Source organism: Sinohyriopsis cumingii, chromosome 11 (assembly GCF_028554795.1).
Source record: "Sinohyriopsis cumingii isolate HCF-2022 chromosome 11, ASM2855479v2, whole genome shotgun sequence".
Lineage (NCBI taxonomy): Eukaryota > Metazoa > Mollusca > Bivalvia > Unionida > Unionidae > Sinohyriopsis > Sinohyriopsis cumingii.
In genome coordinates, this window is record NC_142971.1 from 107,716,993 (window position 1) to 107,742,137 (window position 25,145).

Consider the following 25,145-nt stretch of genomic DNA (forward strand, 5'->3'; position numbering starts at 1 on the left):
ATAAGCCATTTTCTTGAGAGCCAATGCAGTTTTCAACTATTTTGCTTCAAAGAAAATTATTCAAGAACTTTTTAACATACTAAAATATAGGAGTTTCCATTTTGATAGATGGTACTTTGAAGGATATTGCAGATTTGGTTAAATTCTGTCCAGTATCTTTTTTGTCAAGACTTTTAAAGGATTTTCTATTTTTCAGTCATGGTGGTCCATATATGCAGGCATTTATATAAGATTTAAAGCCAGTTATACCAAGATGTTTTATATTAACTCTGGTCAAGTTCAGTTCAGGTTTTTATTTTTTAAATACGTTTTCCAATCTTTTCTTCTTTCTTTAGTTAACAGTGGCCATATCTGACTGCAGATCAGCACAGTTTGTACAAAACAAAAGGGTCTTAATTCCATGATACATTTGTCAAATATTTATTTCTTGTAAGCACTTTCTAAGATGTCTCAAAGTGTTTTCATTATAGCAAGGGCAGTCGTATTTGATGCTGGATTGGCATAATTCATATGATGGACTTTATGCCAAACACTTTCTGACAACAGCCAAACATCATTTCATACAAATTCAGTTGCCTTCATGGTGAAATTATTTCTTTAAAATCAAGACAAATTCTGATCAGCAGTTTAGAAAGTTTTCATAAATGCTAGCCATAACTGATGACCAATCAGAATCATTAGTACAAATTTGAAGGGTTTCAATGCCACAATGCTTGTCGAATTGAATTGTCTTGTGAAGTTTTTAAAAGTGAACATAGTGGATAAACTTGCATCATTTGTGTAATCTGGAAAGGCCTGCAACTTGCAGTAAAATTTTGACATATTCTGTACAGTGAATTTTGAAAAGTCACTTTAAGTTTTATTTTCTATTTTAAGTAATGGTGGCCATATTCGATGGTGACTGGCATCATCTATGTTGAATTTGGTAAAGAGATCAATTTATTTTATCTCTTCCATATTCTAAATAATGAGGCTATAAAGTCTGTAAAGAGCACATTCAAAGATATGACATTTGTGCAAGTGGGGCCTGTTTTTCATATAAACATAATTTCAAAATTTCATTATCCAAATCAATTTTGTAATATCTTTATCATTTCTGGATACATCAGAATAAAACTGCATTGAACATTTCTAGCTGTTTGGGGTTACACTGAAATCCTTTTATGGTATCTCAAATTTTGAAATGGATGTTTCAGTTTTATTCTTGGAGGCAAGGTGAGAAGAAAAAAACATGATTTTGTTGGGGTAAAATGTGAAGATGTACTTGCCTCCTCTTTTGCACAATACAAAATGCCTTATGTAAAATTCACAATGACTAGGGTGTATTTAAATTCTTTTTAATATCTCTTTTGCTGACAAAAATCCACAAACAATCAACAATTTCATATGCACAGTAATTTACAAGATTTGTGCTTGTGAAAATTGGATGGATTGTTATAACAAAGCAGTTTGAGTAGTTATATTAAGAAATTCAGTTTTAAAAAAAAACATGCACCCGCATGGCATGCATGGTGCCATTTTTGTTTTTGGCTGTGTACTGATTCAGTCGTAAAGAAAGGCATAGTTCATTTATTTATCAACTTTAATGCTTCAGTTCATCTCCGATGAATAGCAAATGAAACATTTTATCTGGAACAATGAATTAGAGATCAAATTTTTAAAGCTAAAGAGGAGGAAAGGGTTAGTTATGTCAAGAACATTTTTGTCTTATAAGTCTAGGTTCAAAAACATGCCAAAAACTACAAGACATGTTGTAATGGCTTGCAAATCAGTGAAGTCATCTACATGTAAATTGAAATAAGCTGATGAAAACATACATTTTGTCTAACTTAAGTGGTTTTGCTTAATCTTGCCAAGAGCATACACTATGTACAATGTCATGGCTTTAAGTCTAACAGCTTCTGTGCTAAGATGCTAAAATCGATTTGGAATCTATGTGCAGACATGTTGATGTACAAATGCAAAACACCATGCCCCTTTTGCAAACACATTGGGGGCATTAAAAAACCTCAAAAGAATACCTCAAAGAACACCTCTCCCAAATATAAAAAGTTTTGAAGATGTAAGTGGTGTCAGATAATTTAGTACATGAAATAAGAAATCTACATCACTAACCCTGGCCAACCCTCGAAGGTTGACACAGTGAACAGGGTTAACATGGCCTTTGTGACATCATCAAAGTTAAGCTGATTATTTCTCCATCTCCGTGCTATGATGTTAGGTTGAAGGCCCCCATCATCTCTGTATTGTATGAATTCTCCCCTGAAAAAGGCATACACATAATTTAGTACTATTAGAAAATCTAACAAAGACAGTTTTAACAATAGTGCCTCAAAGGGACAGATGCTCTACTGAGTGAAAAGAATTTCCAGGAATTCAAAACAAAATGATTTCTTCCTTCAAATGCTGAGTGCTGAAACAATCTCTTATTTTCTTCAGCAATAACAAGAATTTCAATTTAGCAGCTGTGTTATACACACTGGATGTCAGTTTGGCACCATTTTCATTTAGTGTAAAGTGGACATCATTAGAAGCCTTTATGCTGTCATAATGAGGATCTATTCAGAGGGAGTAGTGACAACAAGATTTTCAAGATGGTCACAAACCTCCCAACCCTAACAAGACCTCAGTATGGCAGTCAATATTTTTCTTTAAGTCAGACCAATTTTCAGTAAGGTGTAATAAAATGCTGTGTGCTGATAATGTCAAGTTGGAAAACATGCATTTAAGAGGATTAGAATTGCAACTAAGACTGATACAGTGAGGTAATCATTACCTTCAAGCAAGAAGTTTGTCAAGTACACTTACGCTTTAATTACCTCCAGTACAGTTTCACAAACTCCAGTTCAACATCATATGGATCTCAATTGTTTCTGTAATCCTGGGCTTTTATATTCAATTTCATGGGGCAACAGCAATAATCTCTCCCTCTATGAGACACATTCAAATCAACACATGATGTCCAATGAACATAATTGTTGCCCTCAGGCTTTTATCCACAAGAATTCCTAACATTCCTTTTTAATCTTCTGAGCCATTGAAACTTTTTAAGAGGCTTATTGTCCCTTTAATTGAACATGAATCATTTGTTGGATGTTATTTTAGAAACATTCTATAAGCATCAGCTTAATCATACAGATGTTTTGCATTAAAAAAACAGATAAGTTTCTGTAGTTGCAGGGAACAGGTGGCAGAATGAGGGCCATGGAAGTATCATACATTTTTCAAGTTAATTTACACTATGAGCAACAGGTTCCAAAACTAGGACAAGTATATGCCATCATCAAAATACTATTTTCAATTTGGTATTATCGCAATATCCGAGTAACTTCCCTCTCATAACCTGGAATCTACATGGCAGCTGTTTACTGACCATTTCCCACAATTGTCTGATTTAAACTGGAAATTATATGTACGTAAATACAGAGTAACGAATAACAAACAGGAATATACAATATCTTGAAGGTCTTCACTTATTTATTCGCCAATTGCTAACTTTAAGACCCACGATACCATCACACTTCAGTATATAATCTTATTAATCCTAATCCCAATTACACAAATAATATGGGTTTATATACACTTTGAGACTGATCTTTTCTAGCTCCTCCCAAGGACTGTATGATTCAGTGGTACCACATGAGCTGCATCTTTGCTATGTCAAATATGCATGTAAAGAACAAAGTCTATCCTTCAAAATATGATGGTCATCTATGCCTCCATTTTAAATACAAATCAACAAATCTTGGCAAGATTGAAATTGTCATGAATTCAGTAAGGAAACTTGGGGGATAAAATCATTTTATCTTTTGTATTATATATATATATATATATATATATATATATATATATATATATATATATATATATCATTTATTAATAAATAGAGATAAACAGTTTTAGTAACATTTGTATTATGTATAATGCACACTTATTAGAGGTATAGAAAATAAATAAGTAGAGAAGAGAAGGAAAAGAAAGAAGAAAAAAAAGAAAAAGAAAAACGAAAAATATTAAAAAAAATAAATATAAAATTAAAAAGATTTTTTTTTGGAGGGTTCTCTCTCCTTTTTGATCTTCCCAGACCAGTTAGGGAGGCCCTCCTGCCCTGCATGTTTTGGATTGCTATTTTGTATGTTTTGCTATTATGTTATTGTTTTATGAAGAATTGCATTTTTTTTTATTAAATTTTTTATTTTTTTATTTTTATTATTTTTTTAAATTATTTTTGTTGTTGATATAATTAGGGTTTTATGTATTCATATTTTTTAATGTATTCATCTTTGCTAAACCAGCTTTCAACTTCCATTCTTTTTGCCTCCTCCTCTTGTTGTTGTCTTTTCTTTTTATTTTCGTCATTTCTCTGAGCGCTTTCCGTACTTCTGGGCTTGTTGTTCGTTACTCATCTTCAGTAGTTTTTGTTATTTGTGATGTTTCTTCCTGCATTTGTTTTGTAGTTGTACTTTCTGTTTGTAGCAATTCTACTCTCTTTTTCCTTTCTTCTTCCTCTCTTATCCTCCTCATATATAGATGTTCATGTGGATCTAAGTTTCCTTTCTGCGGTGACTTGGTGCTTTATGTTATATCTGATATTTTGGGTACTTGAGTTTTCTGGATTTGTTGTAATTGGAAGGTTGTGATCTCTTCCTGTAATGAATCTTCTCTTAGACTCTTTATGTAAGGGTGCTCATCTTGCAGTTGTTTTGCAATTTCTATACCTTGCTGTAATGACTTGGTTTCATGTTGCTGTTGTGATGGTATTGGTCTAATGTCTTTTCCTTGTAGGCTTTGTAAAGTTTGTTGTTGTTGTTGGTTCTTACTTCCTAGTTGTTGTTGTGCTTTTATTGTCCTTTGTTGTTGTTGTTGTCTGGTTTCAATAACTTGTTGGCCTGGTGTGTTTTTTGTTGTTGACTTTTTTCTTCTTGTATTTGGACTAGTTTCTGTTGTTCTTGCTTCCTTGGATCTAATGTCGTCTGTACGTCTTTATTTCCTGCTTGTATCTGTATTTGTTGTTAATGTTGTTGTTGTTTATGTTCTTGTTGTCCATTTTCTACTGGAATCTGGGCTCGAGTCTGTTGATGTTGTTGTTGTGAATTTTCTGCCCTTGTTTTGTGTTTGTAGTTTCTTTCTGTAGTGACTTTTGTCTTTCCTGTTGCTCTATATTTCCCTGTTGTTGTTGAGGTTATATTTGATCTATCCTTTGTTTTATTGCTGCTTGTATAGGTACTAGCTGTTCTTGTATTTGTTGTCGTTCTTTATGTTGTTTGGTACCTTGTTGGTTGTTTTCTACTGCTTCATGTACTTGTAGCTGTTGCTGTTGCTGTAGCTGCTTATAATGTTCTTGTCCGTTCCCATCTTGTGATATTTGTTGTTGTTGTTGCTGCATCTTTTCTGTTGCTATTTGTCTGCTGGATGTGTTTGTTGTTGTTTTTGTCGTTGTTGGCACTCTTTCTTCCGATGTCATTTCTTGATTTTGGGGGCATTTAAATGGTGTGTGACCTATTTTTCCACATCTATTGCATGTACGGTCATATATGCATCCTTTATACCAAGACTTGGCTAGGAAACCGAATATGTAGAATGCTCTCTTGATCTTCTTCATATCACTTTTTTCGATTTCCAGTATTTGTGTTCCGTCTAGTATTGTTGTTGTCTCTATAGTTCTATTCCATGCTGAGATTACTGGAATATGAAATTTTTCCTCAAACCGTTTTACTATTTTGTCTAGTGGAATTTCAAGTGGGATGTCGGTCACATGTAGTTCTCCTATTCGTTTTTTAATTTCTCTTAGCAGGGGTGCTGGTTCTTTTACTGTCATGTTTTCTTTCCCAACAATCATCTCTCCATATGGTAAAATCGATGTCTTCCCTTTCGGTCTTACGATGTAACCTTTGTATCCATTAGGGTTTATGAAGTACACTCTGTTTATACATTCTGGATGTGCTATCTTCATTGCTATCATTACCGAAGTAATACTAGGTATTTTATCCCTTTGTATGTGCCTCATATCTATGTCTTGTGTACCTTCTCTAAATGTGCACTGCAGGTAGCTTCTTTCATGCGTGTCTATCCTTTTCAGCTTAAAGAATTTCTCTAGTTGTTTCACTTCTCTTCTGGTCACCATACTGCCTCGTGTTTCACATGCTCTGGTCACACTTGCTTGACTTTCCATGGTATATTCTCCTTTATATTTGTATATTTGATATATGTTGATTCTGTCCTTGTTGAGATTTGGAGTCCGTGCATCTATTTCATATAGTGGACAGAAAAGATAGTCCTGTCGGGGGTTCACAGTACTTCTAAACTGTTTGCTTGGTACGCGCCATTGCTAAATCTGTTTTGTTCGTGCCATGGCAAGATTTTGAGTAAAAGCAAGTATTTAAAAATCTCACTACTTTGCTTCTCAGTAAAGGGTGTTATTATCATGCGCACTAGTTTTGCTTTGAATTAGAAAGATAAATATATAAAATACATATACTAATATAATCTTCACAATTGTTAAATAGGTTATCAGAACTCAATTTATATAATAAAAAATATGGTGTGCATAATGCTTACTATCAAGTATTTTATAAATAATTAATCCTATTATATTGAAAATTAATTTACAAATTCACTTTCATTTTTAAAGAATTAGTAAACTTATTTTTATGTTATTAGATTATACTTTTACCAATTAAGATTTTCTGCAAAGTAAAATAATATGAAATATTCTTATCCAATTGTACACAGGGGACATAATTCAAAAAAAAAATTTAAAAAAATAAAAAAATAAAAAAATAAATAAATTAATAAATGTCATAGTGTTTTTGAATTTAGACCTTTTGGATATACCGTATTAAGACGGTGAATCCAATAGGTTTCCTTTAGTAGACGTTCCATTTCAGAATCAGCTTTAACAATAGGTTGGAAGGAGAAATCTTGCATGTATGGGAATTGTTGGTGTTGTTTATTTTATAATATATATATATATATATATATATATATATATATATATATATATATATATATATATATATATATATATATATGAAATGATACATAATTTGCACACAAAAATGTTCCAATATGCTGAATTCACTTACATTTTAAAAAAATGACCATGAAATATCAACATTTACAGTATTCATACGCATTTTATAAAAAAGAAAAAACATACCTGCACTGGTCCTCAGTGAGTTTGGACCCATCCGAACAACTCCAGAATGTTCCTTTAAACAACTGGACACCAATGACAGCAAACATAAATTGTAGCAGGAATGTAACCAGCATGATGTTGTAGATTGTCCTAATGGCTACAATGACACACTGAACTACATGCTGTAAACAGAATAGATCAAACATTACATGGGAGCTGTCAAGAAAAATTGTTCCAATGTTTGACGATGAAGTTTTAACATGGATGCTATCAATCTGGTTAAAATGAGATTCTGATGCTATCTTGCACAATTCTTAAATGACCTAACATAGCTGTAATGGGAATCAATCCAAATTAACCAAGCCCTAACTAGTATTAACAATTTTCCAACCGATCTAGACAGTTATTGATTTCTTCCATGGATTAAAAGAGACTGATATTTTAACAACTTTTACTGCAATGTTTTGGTTGACTAAACAAATGGTCAGTAGGAAATGACCTCAAATGAAACTTTCCAAATCAGTTTGCTGTAGATCAAGTTAGCGCTAGGTTGCTTACTGTCCTACCACAAACTGGACTACATGCTAAAATTACCATAACATAATATTAATGAAAATGCAAATAATTTTTTTTATTTGTATCAAATTGGAGACTGCAGAATTGTTTCAGATAAAATTTCATATAAAAATATCATAAAACTACAAGGAATAAAATACACATTTCCAGTATCAAAAAATTAAAATTTTACTCCATCCAATGGTTTGCCAATTATAGTGAGTTACTTCTCTTCATCCAATATTGGTTAGTTGATCAGGTCAAAGTCATGATTTGTTTGCTTATAAATTTAAGATATACTGCAGACTACCTATTTTTTAAACTGAAAAACATTTCTCTAACTTAATGAATGGAACTTATTGAATGGTACGTGTGCCTGTTAGGAATACAGTAGTGTAGGTAGCTTGAATACAACAGTGGCTAATTGGAATTAAACTGTGACTTGAAAAACAACATTATGGTAAGGTTCAAATCAAGCACAATAGTCAAGGTTTTCAGCTGATTGTTAAAAATTGTGTGCTTTTTAATTTTTTTAAAAAAGTTTTAATAATTTTGATTATGGTGTCCAGAATGTTGCAGTGTTATATCTTGAATCATGTTATAACAGGGGAGAGCTGTAATTGTGAAAAGTAGGCCTGACAGCCTGTTTGGAAATACAGGTACACTGAGATCATTAAACAGCTGGAGAAATTTAATATACATTTTACACATAAAGCTTACTCTACCAAGGTAGACAGAGAATTAATATTGAATACATCTGTCCTAGTCTATGATCTCATTAAGATCAGAGTATGCCAAATTGTCAAGAAGTGCAGACTGGTCAACAAAAAGAACAGCAAAAGAAAAAGAAAAACAAACGCTTGTAATGCATATTCCTTCACCGACAGACAACAAAATATCAACATAGTTATTTGAAAACTATTTCTTATTCTAAACCTTGTTATGGGCAAATAAAATTCCTACAGATTTTTTTGTATAAACTACGATGAAATAATTATTGTTTATTGAAAGTTTGGTACAAACCTTTAAACCTTTAGCTCGATTGATGGCTCTAAGTGGTCTAAGAACACGAAGCACCCTAAGAATTTTCACCACTGATATGGCTTGATTGCTGAAATAAAGAATAAACTGTTAAACCATCCAGCAGTGTTTTACAGGATGGTTTAAAAAACCAAAGGAACATAACATGTTATTGATAAATACAATCTCATTACAGGGTATTATAATAACATACATGTATGTAGAATTCCATTTTGTTAAGTCAATCAAATACACGTTAGGAACTCTAATTTGAAGACTTGTAACCTGGAACTATGAAATACATATGCTCTCTAAAGCAACTGAAATGAAAAGGCCTAAATTTAAATAGCTTATAAAGCATGCACACAGTTCATTGTACAAACATCTAATTAGATTATCTACTTTATACATGTCAAACAGCCTTCCAAATGTATTTGCTTTGATCAATTAATATCTGCCTTATTGTGAAAATAAGATTTTTTTAATGTACTGAACTTGAAATGCTTCCTGATGATAAAGATGCCCTTGCCAATACGGATCATATGTATAAACTTGATAAACCTTGATTAATACTTCAATGACAAACAAGGGTCATAACTCAGCCATATTACAATGTAAATTTGTAATAAAATCAAACCTGACATAGATCTTATCTATATTATTCATTCCTCTGAGTGGAAACTAAATTCCCTAAGCTTCTGCATTTTGCAGAAGAACAACAACTTGAAGAAGCTTCTTTGTAATCTAAGAATAAAAGTTTACATGGATGAAATGATGCCTTGTTCAAATGAAATTTGCAGCGTAAAAATACCAATGTCCAATTATGTTTTTTGAACATGTTTTTGGTCAGGAACTTTGTTATTTGGAATATGACTGAGAAGTGTCAGTGGCAAAAAAATCTTCAGAATGACGAGTGCCATCTTTTCAAAAAGGTCCCATCATAACACAATGCAAACTAACATTGCTGATCAGAAAAACAATTGGATACAATTTGAAATTTTTCTCAGCAAAAATAATTATGTAACCATACCTAACACCTATGTAGTTGTAGTTATTGAATAAATTAAGACATTACCTGCTATCTGCCTTTTAAAACTATATTATTTGGTGATTATTTATGCACTGGAACAACCTGAGGTTCATAGCATTTAAATTCATTTTAGTGTGCGACACTTTTTAAGCCTTTTTTGTAATAGTAATTTAAATACACAATTCACAATTTGTAAACAAAGCTATGAGAAGAAACACTGTCCCCCCCCCCATATTTCTTTAATAAACTGTATTTCTCTACCAGGGCCACATTCAGTGGAGATCATGTAGAAACACAACAGCAAGTGATATCTGAATATTATCATCTAACCTCAAGCTTTGTGACGATGATCTCCTGCAATTTTATCTGGACCAATGTCATTCAACAGGAAAGAACACTTTACATAAATTTATTCCACATGATGCAAACACTGGATATGGTTTACAGGTTTAGTCCATTTGTACAAACATTTATCTGATTGACAACACCTATTTATAATGTATTAGAATGGAACCTTTCTGAGAATTTGACAATAGTCATCCTGAAGAAACAGTCCACAAAATCAGAAAAGAGTACAGGTGTATAATTCATGATGAAAGTTATAGGATTCTAACTTAACTCTAAAGAAAGCTAGAGACTAACAAATGGTCACTCTTGCAGCTTCAGCCTGAGTTTCATGACTGGGGCTCTAATTAGTCAAGCTTACTCTAATTAAAACTAAATTATGTTGTGATTTGAAATAAAGATAATGGTTAATTACTAATGCTCATCAGGGTTATGCATTGGTATGCTTCAGTGATGACTAAGAAAAATGTTTGGTTGTTTCATTTAAGTACTTTATTTAGGATCAACTGCATAAATTTTATCAACTTACAGGGCATATTCACGACTGCTTGAATTCTTATATGATGTGGTCTTCAAGGTAAAGCAAACAAAAAAATCCAGAGAGAATACATCAGATATGGAACCAGAGGCTTCAAGTTCCAGAGGGAGAATGTTACTGTTTCATTACCCAGGCGCATAAATGCCATTGGGGTCATTGTTTACAAAATTGTCTTTCTATATGTCACTATCTGGGCCCAACTGTAGGGATTCCCCTACCACTAGTATATACATAAATGCCATGGGATCATTGTTTACAAAAATGTTTTTGTATGTATCAATATCTGGACCCAACTGTAGGGATTCCCCTACCACTAGTACGTATATAAATACCATGGGGATCATTATTTACAGAAATGTCTTTGTATGTGTCACTATCTGGGCCCAACTGTAGGGATTTCCCTACCACTAGTATGTACATAAATGCCATGGGGGTAGGGGGCCCCAAGTGGCCGAGTGGTCTAAAGCGTTCGCCGTTATGGATCACTGCCATCTCACCTCTGTCTGCGTGAGTTCAAGTCTCAGCCTCGGCTAATGTTGGTACGTGAGAAAGCCTGCCAGTAGCTTCTCGTGGGTCAGTGGTTCTTCCTGGGGTTTTCCTGGGTTCTTCCTCCGCCAATTATACTGGCCGCCATGTATAGCCTATCTTGTGCTGAAAAATGGCGTTAAACCCTACAACAACAACAACACAAAAAGCCATGGGGGTCATTATTTACAAAAATGTCTTTGTATGTATCAATATCTGGACCCAACTGTAGGGATTCCCCTACCATTAGTATGTACATAAATGCCATGGGGGTCATTGTTTACAAAAATGTTTTTGTATGTGTCACTATCTGGGCCCCCTACCACTAGTATTCACATAAATGCCATTGGGGTCATTGCTTACATAAATGTGTTCGTATGTGTCACTATCTGGGCCCCCTACCACTAGTATGTACATAAATGCCATTGGGGTCATTGTTTACAAAAATGTCTTTGTATGTGTCACTATCTGGGCCCAACTGTAGGGATTCCCCCCATCTGTATTGATTTCACCTACCACTATAGTATTTGCACAATCTCCTGTTTGTTTGTACCCCTCTACCAATTTCAAAAACTCAAAAAGCATCAAGGATATAAAAAATAGACAAAATGTAGTCATTTCATTCATCAATTTACAATTTCTAAGCTGACAGTCACCAGGGGGTCCTTAACATTGTCAACTTATTCATGTTTCAAACTGAATGGAAGCTCTCTATGTAAATAAGCAGACAGACTGCTGTCTTTTTATGGTTTTTAAAATAGTCTATTTCACTGAAACTGTATCATCTGCATCCCATATTTGCAATGTCTAGCATTAACATTTCTAAAACAAATGGAACAAATAAAAAGGCATTAACTATTGTATACACATGTTCAAAGAGATAACATGTATAAAATTATCAAGATTATTGAAGAATGTGAACTACATACACCTGCCTATGTAAATATGGCAGCAGTGTTTGGAACCCCTGCCAACAATCAGGTTTGCAATTATAAATTGATGAATGAAATTATTAAAGTTATGTGCATTTTTTATATCCCTGATGCCATTTGTATTTTAAATTGATAGCAGGGAACAAAACAAATGTGAAGTTGTGCAAATACCAAAGATGTACATAATACCATGGGGACATTTTTTTTACGAAAATGTCCATTTATGCTTGTTATGGTGAGTTTTAACCTTACAATATTTACCCTAATAAGAACTTGAAAAGTGTGCATATTATGGTGAATATAGTACGAATAGTGGGTTGTTTACAAATAGCTATATTGACTGCTATTTTATGAGATGCAGTACATGAATGTAACAAGTTACATATCTTCTGATGAAAGGTTTGCTGCATGGGGGATTGACCGATTATGAGGTAAGCTTCAAGCGCATGAATATAAAGCTATATATGGTGCAAAAATTGTGATTAAGTTACTCCATATACATGTGGAGAGTGCAAACACATCTCACAGCAGCGCTCCATAATAAACTATTACTCTGATTCATATTTTACTATAAAATATTCTGACTAATCAGAATGCTGCATTTGGAGTAAGATTTCCAAGTATGTAGGAACATTTCTTACTCAAAATGATGAGCATTCTGACGAAGAGGAAAAATCTAATGTTGTAAAATGTGCCAGCTGATTAGGACCATTGTTGCTCATTTTACTTATGACCTGACACAAGAAAGTACCCCTAAAAACCCTGATCTGCTGCCACATTATGCACCAGCTTATCTTGGTTTATGCTGTTCACAGCTAGTTGTGGGTTATATCTGTGTAAATATGTATCAATACTGTGCTGTGATCGAAGAAGATATAATACAACTTATCACATACTCTCCTAGACTCGTAAAGTTCCTGTAGAAAACAAGTAAAACTTAAATTAGCTATATACTGAAGGCATTAAATACATCAAACAAGTACATTTTATCTTGAAAAGTATGAAAATTCTTGTCTGCTAAATTTCTGCATGACCTAAATCAAATGTTGTTACTGGAACAAAAACAGTATGCACTGTGACCTACTTTGGACCTCAGTGAATGTAATTCCCCAAACAACAATGTATAAAATTTCATTATTGTACATGCAACAATACTCAAAATAGTTATGTAGAATAATGCAACATCTTTCATACAAACCATAAACATGGCTCTTAGCACTGGTTTGACTGTTATAAGGTGATACCTACACATCCACAATGTTTTGCCGGTGAGACAATAAAGTTTTACATACATTCTGTACTAATTAATCATCAACTGCTAGGTGTGCACACTGCTATCCTTTATCTAATGCAGTGTTTATTTCAGAAATGGAAAAAGTAATACCCAAGGGTCCTTATCTGCTGAAAAAGTGGGATCATTGTGAAAAACAAAAGAAATGGGTTTGCCTTATAGCCTTTACTATTTCTTATTTCTTCAAGAAATTCAAACACATATCATCAGCATCCTGTGCCACAAGCCTTCCTTACTGGGATTTGAATTTTTCATGCTTGAATAATGATTTCCATCTAGAAGTTATTCTGAATATTTCAGTCCACTATTTTTCAACTACTTTATAAATAAATGCAGTAGAGTCTTTATCTGGAGATTTCATCCCCATTTCATGATATTTTCTAACCATGATCATCTACCATGTTTTCTTGTTTAGTGTCAAGCTAATCAAACTCATTAAGGCATTTATATCAGCCAACTGAATTGAACATATTATGCTTCTTTGACAATGAGTACAATTGGTTCAGTATGCCAGCTTGGCATGCACGAAATTGTGTTGGTCTAAAATCAACTGTAACAATCTTTTATCTTTACTTTCTGGGATCTTTTCTATGTACCCCATGAACACCATTGAGGCAACTTTCTCATATCAAAGGTAAAAAAACCAAAGTGAATGCTGCAGCTTAAAATGAACTTTGCTGGAGCAACAAATTTACTGGTAGCTTAAGTTCTTCAGCTCTACAGAATATTGTGGATTACAGTACAATAAAACCTGTCTTTATTGAACACTGTTATGTGAGACCACCTGGCTTGAGAGACCATATTCTCTATGCACAGATTTATTGATTCTTTTGAGTTATGACCTGTTATGAGAGACCACCTATCTTGAGAGACCATAATTTTTTGGCAGAATGGGTGGTGTTTGATGGCAGATTCCACTGTACTGATAACATAATGTTCTGCCAATCACATAGCAGTTACACCACATTTATATTAGAATCTAAAATGAATTACACTGCAGTCATTAAATACTGGACAATCATGCTGGTCTGCTCACCTTATTTGGGAACAAGCAAATTCTGTGAATTTAATTTCCCCAGTGTCTCTGAGTCACACAGACGCAACTGGCCAAGTAATGAGTGAGCAAGTTGGCCCTGTGTCAACAAGTCAGTACAAGTCTATACATCATTTTAGTTTTCATGAGTAATTTTTATGACAGAACTTTGTAGTTATCCAAAGTTCGAAGTTTCTCTATGATTTTCAGAAATCTTCCATCAACAATGTACATAAATATTGATTTGATAGCTATTATTGTGGTGGCCTGAGAAAGTTTGCCCATAAGCCTGGAAAAAGGTACGCCATTAGAGAAATGGTACTATTGGATGAATGGAAAAAGGCACCCCATTAGAGAAATGGTACTATTGGATGAATGGAAAAAGGTACCCCATTAGAGAAATGGTACTATTTGGATGAATGAATAAAGGTACACCATTGGAAAAATGGTACTATTGGATGAATGGAAAAAGGTGCCCCATTAGAGAAATGGTACTATTGGATGAATGGAAAAAGGTGCTCCATTAGAGAAATGGTTCTATTGGATGAATGGAAAAAGGTGCTCCATTAGAGAAATGGTACTATTGGATGAATGGAAAAAGGTGCCCCATTAGAGAAATGGTACTACTGGATGAATGGAAATAGGTACCCCATTATAGAAATGGTACTACTGGATGAAATGTTGCAAAACTGAGCCAAGCTGCATCTAGCTAGCAAGACCAATGGTTTCCTCATGACTGTTGTGACAGAATGCAATGGCTCCCTATGCAGAGCAATGCTGCAAAATGATGACCATGTAGTGGCATTTCAATATAGCATGGCATAACGACTGCATTTCTTGCAAGTTTTATCATAAACCCTGTTAATGAAAGGTCAGGTTTCAATGAGATTCCACTGTTAAGATTTTCAGATAAAATATATCAGATGCATGTGTAGTGATTAGGAATATTATGGTCTTGTACTTGCTGATATACAGTTTTCCTTACTTCTTGCTTTTTTGCTTTGTTTGCTTGGATGCATCAACTCTTATGTGATTCCATGGCACTTCCTGGAGAAATATAATTTCACAATTAAACAAGGCTTACCAAAGTCACAGTTAGATTGGGATTTTACGAACCAATAGATAGGATATGCATATCCATCCCTGTGGTGTGTCTATGAAGCATCAAAGCTGATGATGCTTTCAAGAATGATTCACCACGTGGCCAATTTAATCTTATGTGATCTCACAGGCACTTACAGGTTTATCAAATCCTAATCAAATTGCAACTTTGATAGTCTTCTTTAGTTGTTACATATCTAACCCTGCCTACCATGGTGAGGTAAAAAAAACTCAATTAAATCTGACTGTAACCTTTAAGATAGGGCTTGCAAGTTACTGGGAAGACATGGAAATCAAACAAGTTTCATGGTCCTTAATGAGCATTCGAGTTAAAGTGCAAAAATGGGATTTGAAAAACACAACAACTGATCAATGACCTTGACAATGAAGATAAAACTTTGACTGTGATATTTGAGATGCCATCAAAATGTGAGGACCTGGTGTACCATAGTTTGTGCCTGTATATCTAACAGCTCTTAAGATACAAAAAGCAGAAATAAACTGTAGCCTTCAAACATTGATTTCATGTTGACCTTGAGTAAAGGACCTCTCAAATGGAATGCAATAATCATCTGGTGACAGCAGAAGAGAAAATGTGACTGAAACCTAAAATACTAACCTATGACCTTGACACTGAAGACTGGACCCCAACTATGGTATGTGACACACCTTCTTGAGAAGATACAGTTATATGAAGTTTCAACTGTTCATCTCAGATGACCATAATATTATAGTGTGGATGGGAAAGCATTAATGGAATATTCAACATTTTACACAAACCATGATAATGACCCTGAAGACAGGGCCCTTAATATTTTACATGGACACTTGCTAATGATAAAAATTAGGCATACCAAGTTGCAGTCATTGACCTCAAAAATCTATATATTGCAAAGGAAAGCTTAAAATATTGAGGAGTGACCTAGAACTTGAAGACAGAACCCCCAACACATCTTCTAATGATTACATATAGGTATACCACATTCTATTCTTTAATCTCATACGGCTTGAACATTTACTGTGGAACTCAACATACCTTCTATAAAAGTACATGTATACCCAGTTTCATCCCTTAATCACCAACAGCTCTAAATTTACAGAGTGGATGGAAAGTGTGATACAAAATTTAAAATACTGATCCATGACCTTGAACCTGATGTTAGAAGCTCCAATACTGAATTCTTAAAATTTGATGAGTTCTATTTCTATTTCTATTAATTTAAAAAATTGAATATAGCCCCATTCCTGGATATCACATAGTCATTTTTAACAAACACAATTTTGTTTAGATATCAAATTTGTAATGTGTCTAAAAATAGGAGTCCTCTGAAGGGATTGATTCTCTACTGACTGAAAAGAATTTCAAGGAATTAAGATATGACCATTTTTTTTATATAACTAGCCCATCGCTGGTATTTTAACAAGATTGTTGTTGTTGTTGTTGTTGTTGTAGGGTTGAACGCCATTTTCTAGCACAAGATTGGCTATACATGGCAGTTAGTATAACTGGTGGAGGAAAAACCCTGGAAAACCCAGGGAAGAACCACCGACCCACGAGAAGCTACTGGCAGGCTTTCCCATGTACCCACGCTAGCCGAGACTTGGACTCAAACCCACGCAGACAGAGGTGAGATGGCAGTGATCTGCAATGGTGAGCGCTTTAGACCACTTGGCCACTCGGGACCCCTTTAACAAGATTGTCAAATTAGCCACAAGTAGTGTTCATGTCCAATAAGATTTTCATCTACATGTAGAATGAACTAGACATCATTATAAGTCTTTCAGTGAAACCCAATGTGAATATGACCATCGATTCAGGACATTAACAACAACTAGATTTTCAAGATGGTTGCAGTGTTGACCATAGTGGGGATCAAAGTAGCAACATTTTCATTAAGCACCAATTATACGTCATAAAATCTCTTCCAATGAAAACCCCAATGTCATTGTGACTTTCTGTCAGAAGTAGCTATAACAAGATTTTCAAGATAGCTGCCATGGTGGCCATATTGTATGTCAGATTATTATCATTTTTATTTAGACCAACTGGACATCATAAACATTTTTATTTAGACCAACTGGACATCATAAACATTTTTATTTAGACAACTAGAAATCATAAGAAGTCTTTCAGTGAAACCACATCTTGATATGATCATCTAATAGAAGTATCAACGACAAGATTTTCATTGAATGGTGGTCATATTGGATATCTGAGCAGTACCAATTTCATTTAGGACCAATGGGATGAAAATGTGTCAGGCTTTATGGCAATCCTCTAAGTAATTCTGGAGGAGTAGAGATAACAAACTTGAGCTAATGGATGGAAGGATAATGGATGATGTACAAGAGGCCATCCTGAAAGCTCTTCTGGTCTAATAGTAACTAGTGGAGCTAAAACCACAATCTTCTCATCCTGGCATAAAATAAGCTGAAATACAAAAACTCTATGCAGACTATCCGTATTTATCCTTTCATAGAACTTAATTATTAAAGCCCAAATGCCATATCTTTGTTTTATAGGGAATTCCATTTAGATTTATTTCATACAGATTTACCTCCCCTGAAAACAGTTCTTTACTAAAGCTGCAGTGTTCTAGTTGAAGAAAAAAATGCTGAGAAGTTCTCATTTTATTTTTATGACAAAAAAATTTATAACTGTATTTTATAAGCTTGCAAATAACGGTTTTGTTATTTCTGGCAAATACAAATTTAACATTTTTCAATTGTTTATATCTTTTGACTATGACAGGTTTTCCCTTAGCTTAACTTATGAATTGGCCAACAGAAACACTTATTTTTATATCCAATCAGAGCAAGAAATTCACTAACACAAAACAAAGTACTGGTTCATACCAACGATCTGGATGCAGATTAATTGCTTATGTTCAGATTTACAATGGATCTTTACCGTAGAATACTGGTAGCAGTTCAAAATCTATTTCAGACTGAAAGTTTTTCTATAGGTTTCAATGAAAAATAAAAAATGTTGTCAAATGCTATGCATCCCCTGACAAAGCAAAGCAGAGGATGCATAGCATTTGACAAAATGATGAAATGAAATGATGACTGAAAGACTTCTTATCAAGCTTATCATTTGACAATTCAAACAACAAAAACCTGACTCTAACCCTAATCTTAACCTAAAAAATTAGACCACTGTGATCAATCTTTGTTTGCAGTGGATTTTACTCAAGATGAATGCAAGAATCATGTTTAAATATTGAACAATCAACATTTTCAGAAACATGACATAAATCTACAAACCCTATGTCGATGCCCATATAAAAAACAACAGTGGAAATGTGATACCCATAACTCGCCTATGTTCCACATGTCAGATAAAAGAAACAGAGAGAAGAGAGAGAGAGGAAGACAAAGACTGCAATAGAAGCACAATAAAATCTGCAGCTATAGTTACCAATGAAGACATCAACATTATCATTCTGACAAGGTGTTTATTCAGTCACTGAAAAAGCTTATGAAACCATTCAGTTCTAAGAGAAAGCTCAGCACGAGACTGGCACAATAGTAACCACAATGGACGAACTTTGACAAAGAATCACATAACAGCAGTAAGCTGGGGCTTGGAGAGAGACCAATAATGTTCACAACAGTGTGTCAATATGTACCACAACTTCTATTAACAATAACATATTGTCATACTTATTAGGATGCCATTTTGTACAAGAAGTAGTGGTAGCTTACCCACACTGGCGATAGCTGAAATAACAGAATTACAGTCAATACTGTTATCATCACACTCAATTTTCAAAGACATACAAATAATTATATTGCTACTGAAATAATTTCTCCCCAAGTTTCCGTTCATAACTGGTACAAATTTGGCAAAAGTAAGTATTCTGTAAACAGGAAGGCCAGCATCATAAATTCAATTAAAAATTATCTGGTTTACTTTTTAAAAAAATTGAAAGTCAAAATGTTTACACTAGGTCATATTTACCCTAATATGACCTTTGGGATTCTGCTCAATGTAAGCACTGGCTTTGTCATTTATTAGTTTTTAGATTGGATATTTGTTGATTGTGGTTATATAAATAATACAAAAGAAATCTGCCTCAATTAAATAAAATTAGGTATCAAAATCTTTGTGATCTTAATATTTTCATCTTGTTTTGTGTTCAATGCATTTTATAGGGAATCCTGTTTTATCTCATATCTTCAATTATTTTCCCTTATTTATTATGTGCTTCTATAGTTTTGAAGGAGACCAAATAACAAATTCATGAAAAGCAAATGTCAGTTTGCCAGATAAAATTTTTCATGAAATTGACAGTAAAAGGATTCGAACTGTTATGTCGTTGCTCTCTTTGAATTTACTGTCTGTTAGGGTATAAGTTATTTCTATTCTTTCAGAAATATACTCCAATAAGAAAAAGAAAAAGAAAAATGGGTAATTTGAAATGATTACAGGTCAGACAGTTCAGTCTGCAATAATATAATATACTCATTTTAATGAAAAGATCTTTCTAAAAATAAAGAACTCTCTGCCTTGTAGCTAACAGAGAGCCAATGGAATGTCTCTCCAAGCCCCTACATAACTTGATACTATTTAGAAGGCAGCTGCAGCCAGACATAGATATGCTGTAATGGAAGGAAGCATGAAATATTGGTGTCAGAATTTACTTTAGTGGACTCAGTTCCTCTTGAGGTTCATTACTTCAGAAGAATACATCAATAAATGCCCTACAAATGCATGGTACTGAGCAGTCAATCTTTCTGATTTTAGAGTTTAATTGAGCTAATAACCCTATGAAAAGAGTGACAAAAAATTTTAAAACTGAAAACTTGCTTCAATATTAATCTTATTGTTCAAGTTGCACCTGTCCTGTTCAAGTCACTAAAAAGAAATAAAACATATGTCTTCTTATAAAGATATCCAAGTTAAAATAAGAAGACCACAAGCTAAATCAAATTATAGCTGTTAGTAATGGGTGCATTGAAAAGGACCCTGCTCACTATAATTTGCTTAGCAGGACTTTAAACAGAGAAACTTATGATGGGAAAAAAAAGTTAGACAAACTGACAATCAGAGGACACCTTCTATAATGATGACATGGAATGCTATAATTCCAACCATTCAAGATCTGGTGGCCTAGTGGTTAGAGCATCCGTCTTAGATGAAACTGAACTCATTCAAGACATGACTAGCATAAAATAAAACCCAATAAAAGATTTGGTTCTGATACATCAATCCATGGTAAATTTGTGCTGCAAAGTCAGGAAGTTGGTCTATTGGGGGAATAACTCCTGTAAATATACTGTTGAAACACAGGAAATCAAAACTCATCAAGGTGTTGTGAATAAAAAGCTGTATACAATGTACCAAATTTGATCGAAATCTGACAAACCTTGATATCATGTTATGCTATAGGAACCAACATCAGAAGGAGGAGAGGCAATCAGGTAATAATTTCTGTAAATGATGTCACTGAATGCTGGAAATTTAATTCTTTTAAGGTTTCATCAACATACAGCTTCATACCAAATCTGATCAAAATCCAATAGACTGTTAAAGTTATGCTGTGGAAACCAGGAGGCAGGACTTGTGCAAATATTGTCCTGGATATCAAAGACAAGCAAAGTATCATCAACATTGAGTTGCATGTCAAAACTGGTTCAAGTCCAATAATCCTTGGAAAAATAAACTGTGGAAATGAAAGTCTGGGTGACAAGTTGTTGTCTGGAGGTTATAACTCCTCTAAAGGATGACAAAGACAGCTGGAAATCAAACTACTGTACATCATGTCAAATATTATAAAAATCCAACAATTCCCAGTAAAGTGGAAATCAAGCTCATTAGTATGTTATGAAATATTATGAAAATGAAAGTGAACTGATTACATGCAAATGCTATAAATCTATTAATATGCAGATTTACTTATTTTTATACTATACAAAATTTGGAGTCACTCCGACCTTTTCTTAAAGTTCAAGACTGTTTAAAAAAAAAAAGGGATAAAAGACAGGCATAAATACGGGCATTAGATAAGGACATGTTCACCAGTAGGGCTGACTGGACTGCGATTATAGATAGGTCTTAGTGACCCTCTGATTGACCTTTAAACCTTAAAAGAAAAAGGTTCCTTTCTTGACCCAAAGGCAAATAACTTATAAATGTTTGCTGATAGCAAGTGTGTATGGCATGTAATTATGGTTATTTTAACAAAAACTCTATTTATCTGGTGACATTAGAAAGCCATTAACAAAATCTGAGCAAGGTGTGTAATCTAGAACTGAAGTTACTGTGCAGAGTCACCCTAATATCAACGAGTTTCTTTTTTCTTTATTCCAAGAACATACCAGCAACAAAGTTGGGTTGGTGAAGGTGTGTGATCCAGATTTAAAGCTACAAACTGTAAACCTCTTCTCCACAGCACAATTACCAACATCTAAACCTTCTGACCTCCAAAACCTAAATTTCCTGCTCGCTCCATGTACAAGCTATCCACAAAGTCTGGTTATGGAATGTTGTCAGGAACTAATGCTACTGCATGGAAACCAAGACTGGATAGACCGACATGTAGACTGAATGAAAAAAATGTTATATTATTTACCTTATTATGGGCACAAAAATGTGAATAGAAATAACCAATCATTCTCTGTTCAATTTCATGATTCTTGGAAACATGCTTTTCATGTGCTAAAGACACTAAAGATACGTCCACAAGTTTTGGTGTTTATTGGTTGCAATGTCACAAAATGTGGATATGCAGCTGATACAATATGGAATGATACAACCATGATAATGTGTATGATCTGTGATTTAGAACATCAAAATCGTGCAGGTACTGATATCTAGGAGATAAAGTAAACCTTGAAACTTTACAGGATATATATTCCCAAATGTCTATGAGAAACAATTTTGTGACTTAATTTTGCCAAAACATATTTTTGAGGACCTTTACAAGTTTAGACAGTTTTGCCACATTTTTACCTTGAAATTTGGCAAGAACAAAAATTATTATTATGTCAAAAGTTTCTGGGCTTACACTACAAATGGGACTCTTCTAGCCAAGATTTAAATTTTTAAATCTCTTACTAAATCAAACCATAAGAAAAACAGTAGACCTTTTGCTTGCCATGGCAATGCTGATATAAAAAAGAAAAGAAAAGATAATGGAATACTAAATGTGTGAAAGATAACAACAATTTAACTAACCTACCATTCAACAAAATTTGAAAGATAATAAAATAAATAATAGCATGGCCAACATACTCAAAATGTGCTTGCTGTATAGAGATATGGTGAAAAGCCAGTCTATCTTGATAACAAAAGTCCCTCGAGTAGATAACAAGATTTTCACAATTTTCTTTAAGGACCACCCAGACATAATAAGAAGACTTTTGATGTAACCCCATGTTCATGCATAATTGTCCATTCACAAGGAGTAGCGATAGCAAGATTTGTAACATGGCTAAACTGGTGGCCATATTGCATGTAATAAGCACCATATACATTTAGGACCAGGTAGTCTTTTGGTGAAAACACCATGTCAATATGAGCATACATTCAGGAAGAGTTGTGATAAGAAGATGTTCAAGTCAGCTACCATGGCAGTGATGCTGGATGTTAGATAGGCCTTTATTTCATCTAGGACCAGCCAGATGCCATAAGAGGTCATTTGGTAAAAACATCATGTCAAAAAGACTTGAATTAGGAGGAGTAATAACAAGATTTTCAAGATGGCTGCCATGGTGGCCATATTGGATGTTAGATCTGCATCATTTGCATTTAGGACCAACTAAACATCATAAGAAATCTTTTAGTAGTTGATATGGTAAGTAGTGATAACAAGAACTTTAAACAAGAACTTTAAACTGGATGCTGTGGTGGCCATACTGACCGTCTGAGTGGCACCATTTTAATCTAGGACCAAACAGACCTCGGGATTAAAGTATGTGTAATGTTTGATGGCAAATATCCAAGTAGGTTAGAAGAAGGAGCAATAACAACTTAAACTAATGGAAGGTTGATAGAGTCAACGACAACAGACTGTCCCATAAGCTCTTCTGGTCAATGGCCAGTAAAATTAAAAACAAGTTATAAACCAGCATAATTTTATTTCAGAAAAGCTCCAGAAATAAATATTACATGTTTTGAAGTTTAAAAACATGAATAAATACAGTCACTATATAGCCTGTTACATTTTGATTATTTCTACAACTTGATTTTAATCTTAGTGCGTTTACTTTGTTCTTTGCTTAAATTAAAAGTACAATTAATTCCTCCATTTTCATGGGTATCAATTTTCATGCTTTATCAAAGACATTTTTGCTGGTACTTAAATTTGTGTTTGGGTGGGGGTGGGGGCTTGCTTTTCTCTGTAGACGGCTCATCTTTCATTGGCTCTTTAAACTCATGGTTAGCGGCAACCATAAAATCCAAAACAAATCCAAAACCCATGAAAAATAATGGATTCACAGTATTGTATATTTATGTATGATTTAGATTTAAATAAGTGAAAACCATGCAAGGAAAGACAAAATAAAACCAGCTACATTTATAAAGCAAGTAGCAAACGGATACTGGCAAGAAAGCAAAATACACACCACACAAAAATGCATATGCGTAATTGACACTTTTATGTAACATTCTACAATACAGTACAAACTGAAGACACTAAATTAGGGTGGCCCCAGGTGGCTGACTCATCGAAAGCATTGTCTTTACCTATCACTGCCATCTCACCTCTGTCCATGTGGGTTTGAGTCTTGAGCTTGGCCAATGTGGGTATGTGAGAAAGCTTGCCAGTAGCATCCTGTGGGTTGGTTGTTCTGACTGGGTTCTTCCACCACCATTCATAGCATATCTTATGCTGAGAAACGGTGTTAAACTCAAAACAACAACATTAATTCCAACAGGAAGCTACTAAAATCAATAATACCAATATTTTTGGTTTATACATTTTTTTTGGGGGGGAGGGGTAATCTTTTTAAAAAATCTTCTGTTATTGAAAAAGTGACATGGAAAAAGCAGTCATTCAAAATATAGCTTTGGTCAAGAAATTATTAAAGTTCAGTGAAATAAATGCAGTATTATACAAATCTCTTTGTATATATATTTAAGACTTTATGTCAGTGCTCTAGCAAATGAAGACCTTTTCGATATTAACAAAAAAAGAAGGATGAAAAAGTAAAAAAAAGTTTCCTCCTCTTGCACATATCTTGAACATCTTGTTGTGAATTTGTTGTTATTTTTGTTGTATGGTTTAATGCCCTTTTTCAGCACAAGATACACCATACATGGCAGCCAGTATAACACACAGAGGAAGAACACTAGAAAAAAAAACGAAGAACCACCAACCTAAGAGAAGCTACTGGTAGGCTTTCTCATGTACCCACATTGGCCGAGCCTGAGACTAGAACCCACACAGACAGAGGTGAGATGGCAGTGATCCAGAACAGTAAGTGCTTTAGACCACTCGTGGCCCCCAGCATGAATTTGTAAATGCTAACTACAATGTATACTCTCGCATAAGCTAAATAATCTTGGAAAAAATAAAGGCCTGGAAGAAGAAGAAAAAATGGGGGGAGGGGGGTGGCTTATTCACGAACCAATGTCTAAACTTTACAGTTTTTAGATCTTTTTGTTGACTACTTTAATGGCTGTAAA

At 34.0% G+C, this 25,145-nt stretch overlaps 1 protein-coding gene across 1 annotated transcript in view; it reads right to left on the reverse strand.

Moving 5' to 3' along the window:
- LOC149789247 (muscle calcium channel subunit alpha-1-like) overlaps nt 1-25,145 on the reverse strand; it is a 335,403-nt gene that overhangs the window by 118,526 nt on the left and 191,732 nt on the right. Inside the window, exons 21-23 of the mRNA XM_089975421.1 lie at nt 8,717-8,804; nt 7,160-7,320; nt 2,116-2,262 (exon numbers count right to left, since the gene is read on the reverse strand). Of these exons, the coding sequence (XP_089831547.1) occupies nt 2,116-2,262; nt 7,160-7,320; nt 8,717-8,804 (396 nt within the window). The remainder of the gene's footprint in view (nt 1-2,115; nt 2,263-7,159; nt 7,321-8,716; nt 8,805-25,145) is intronic.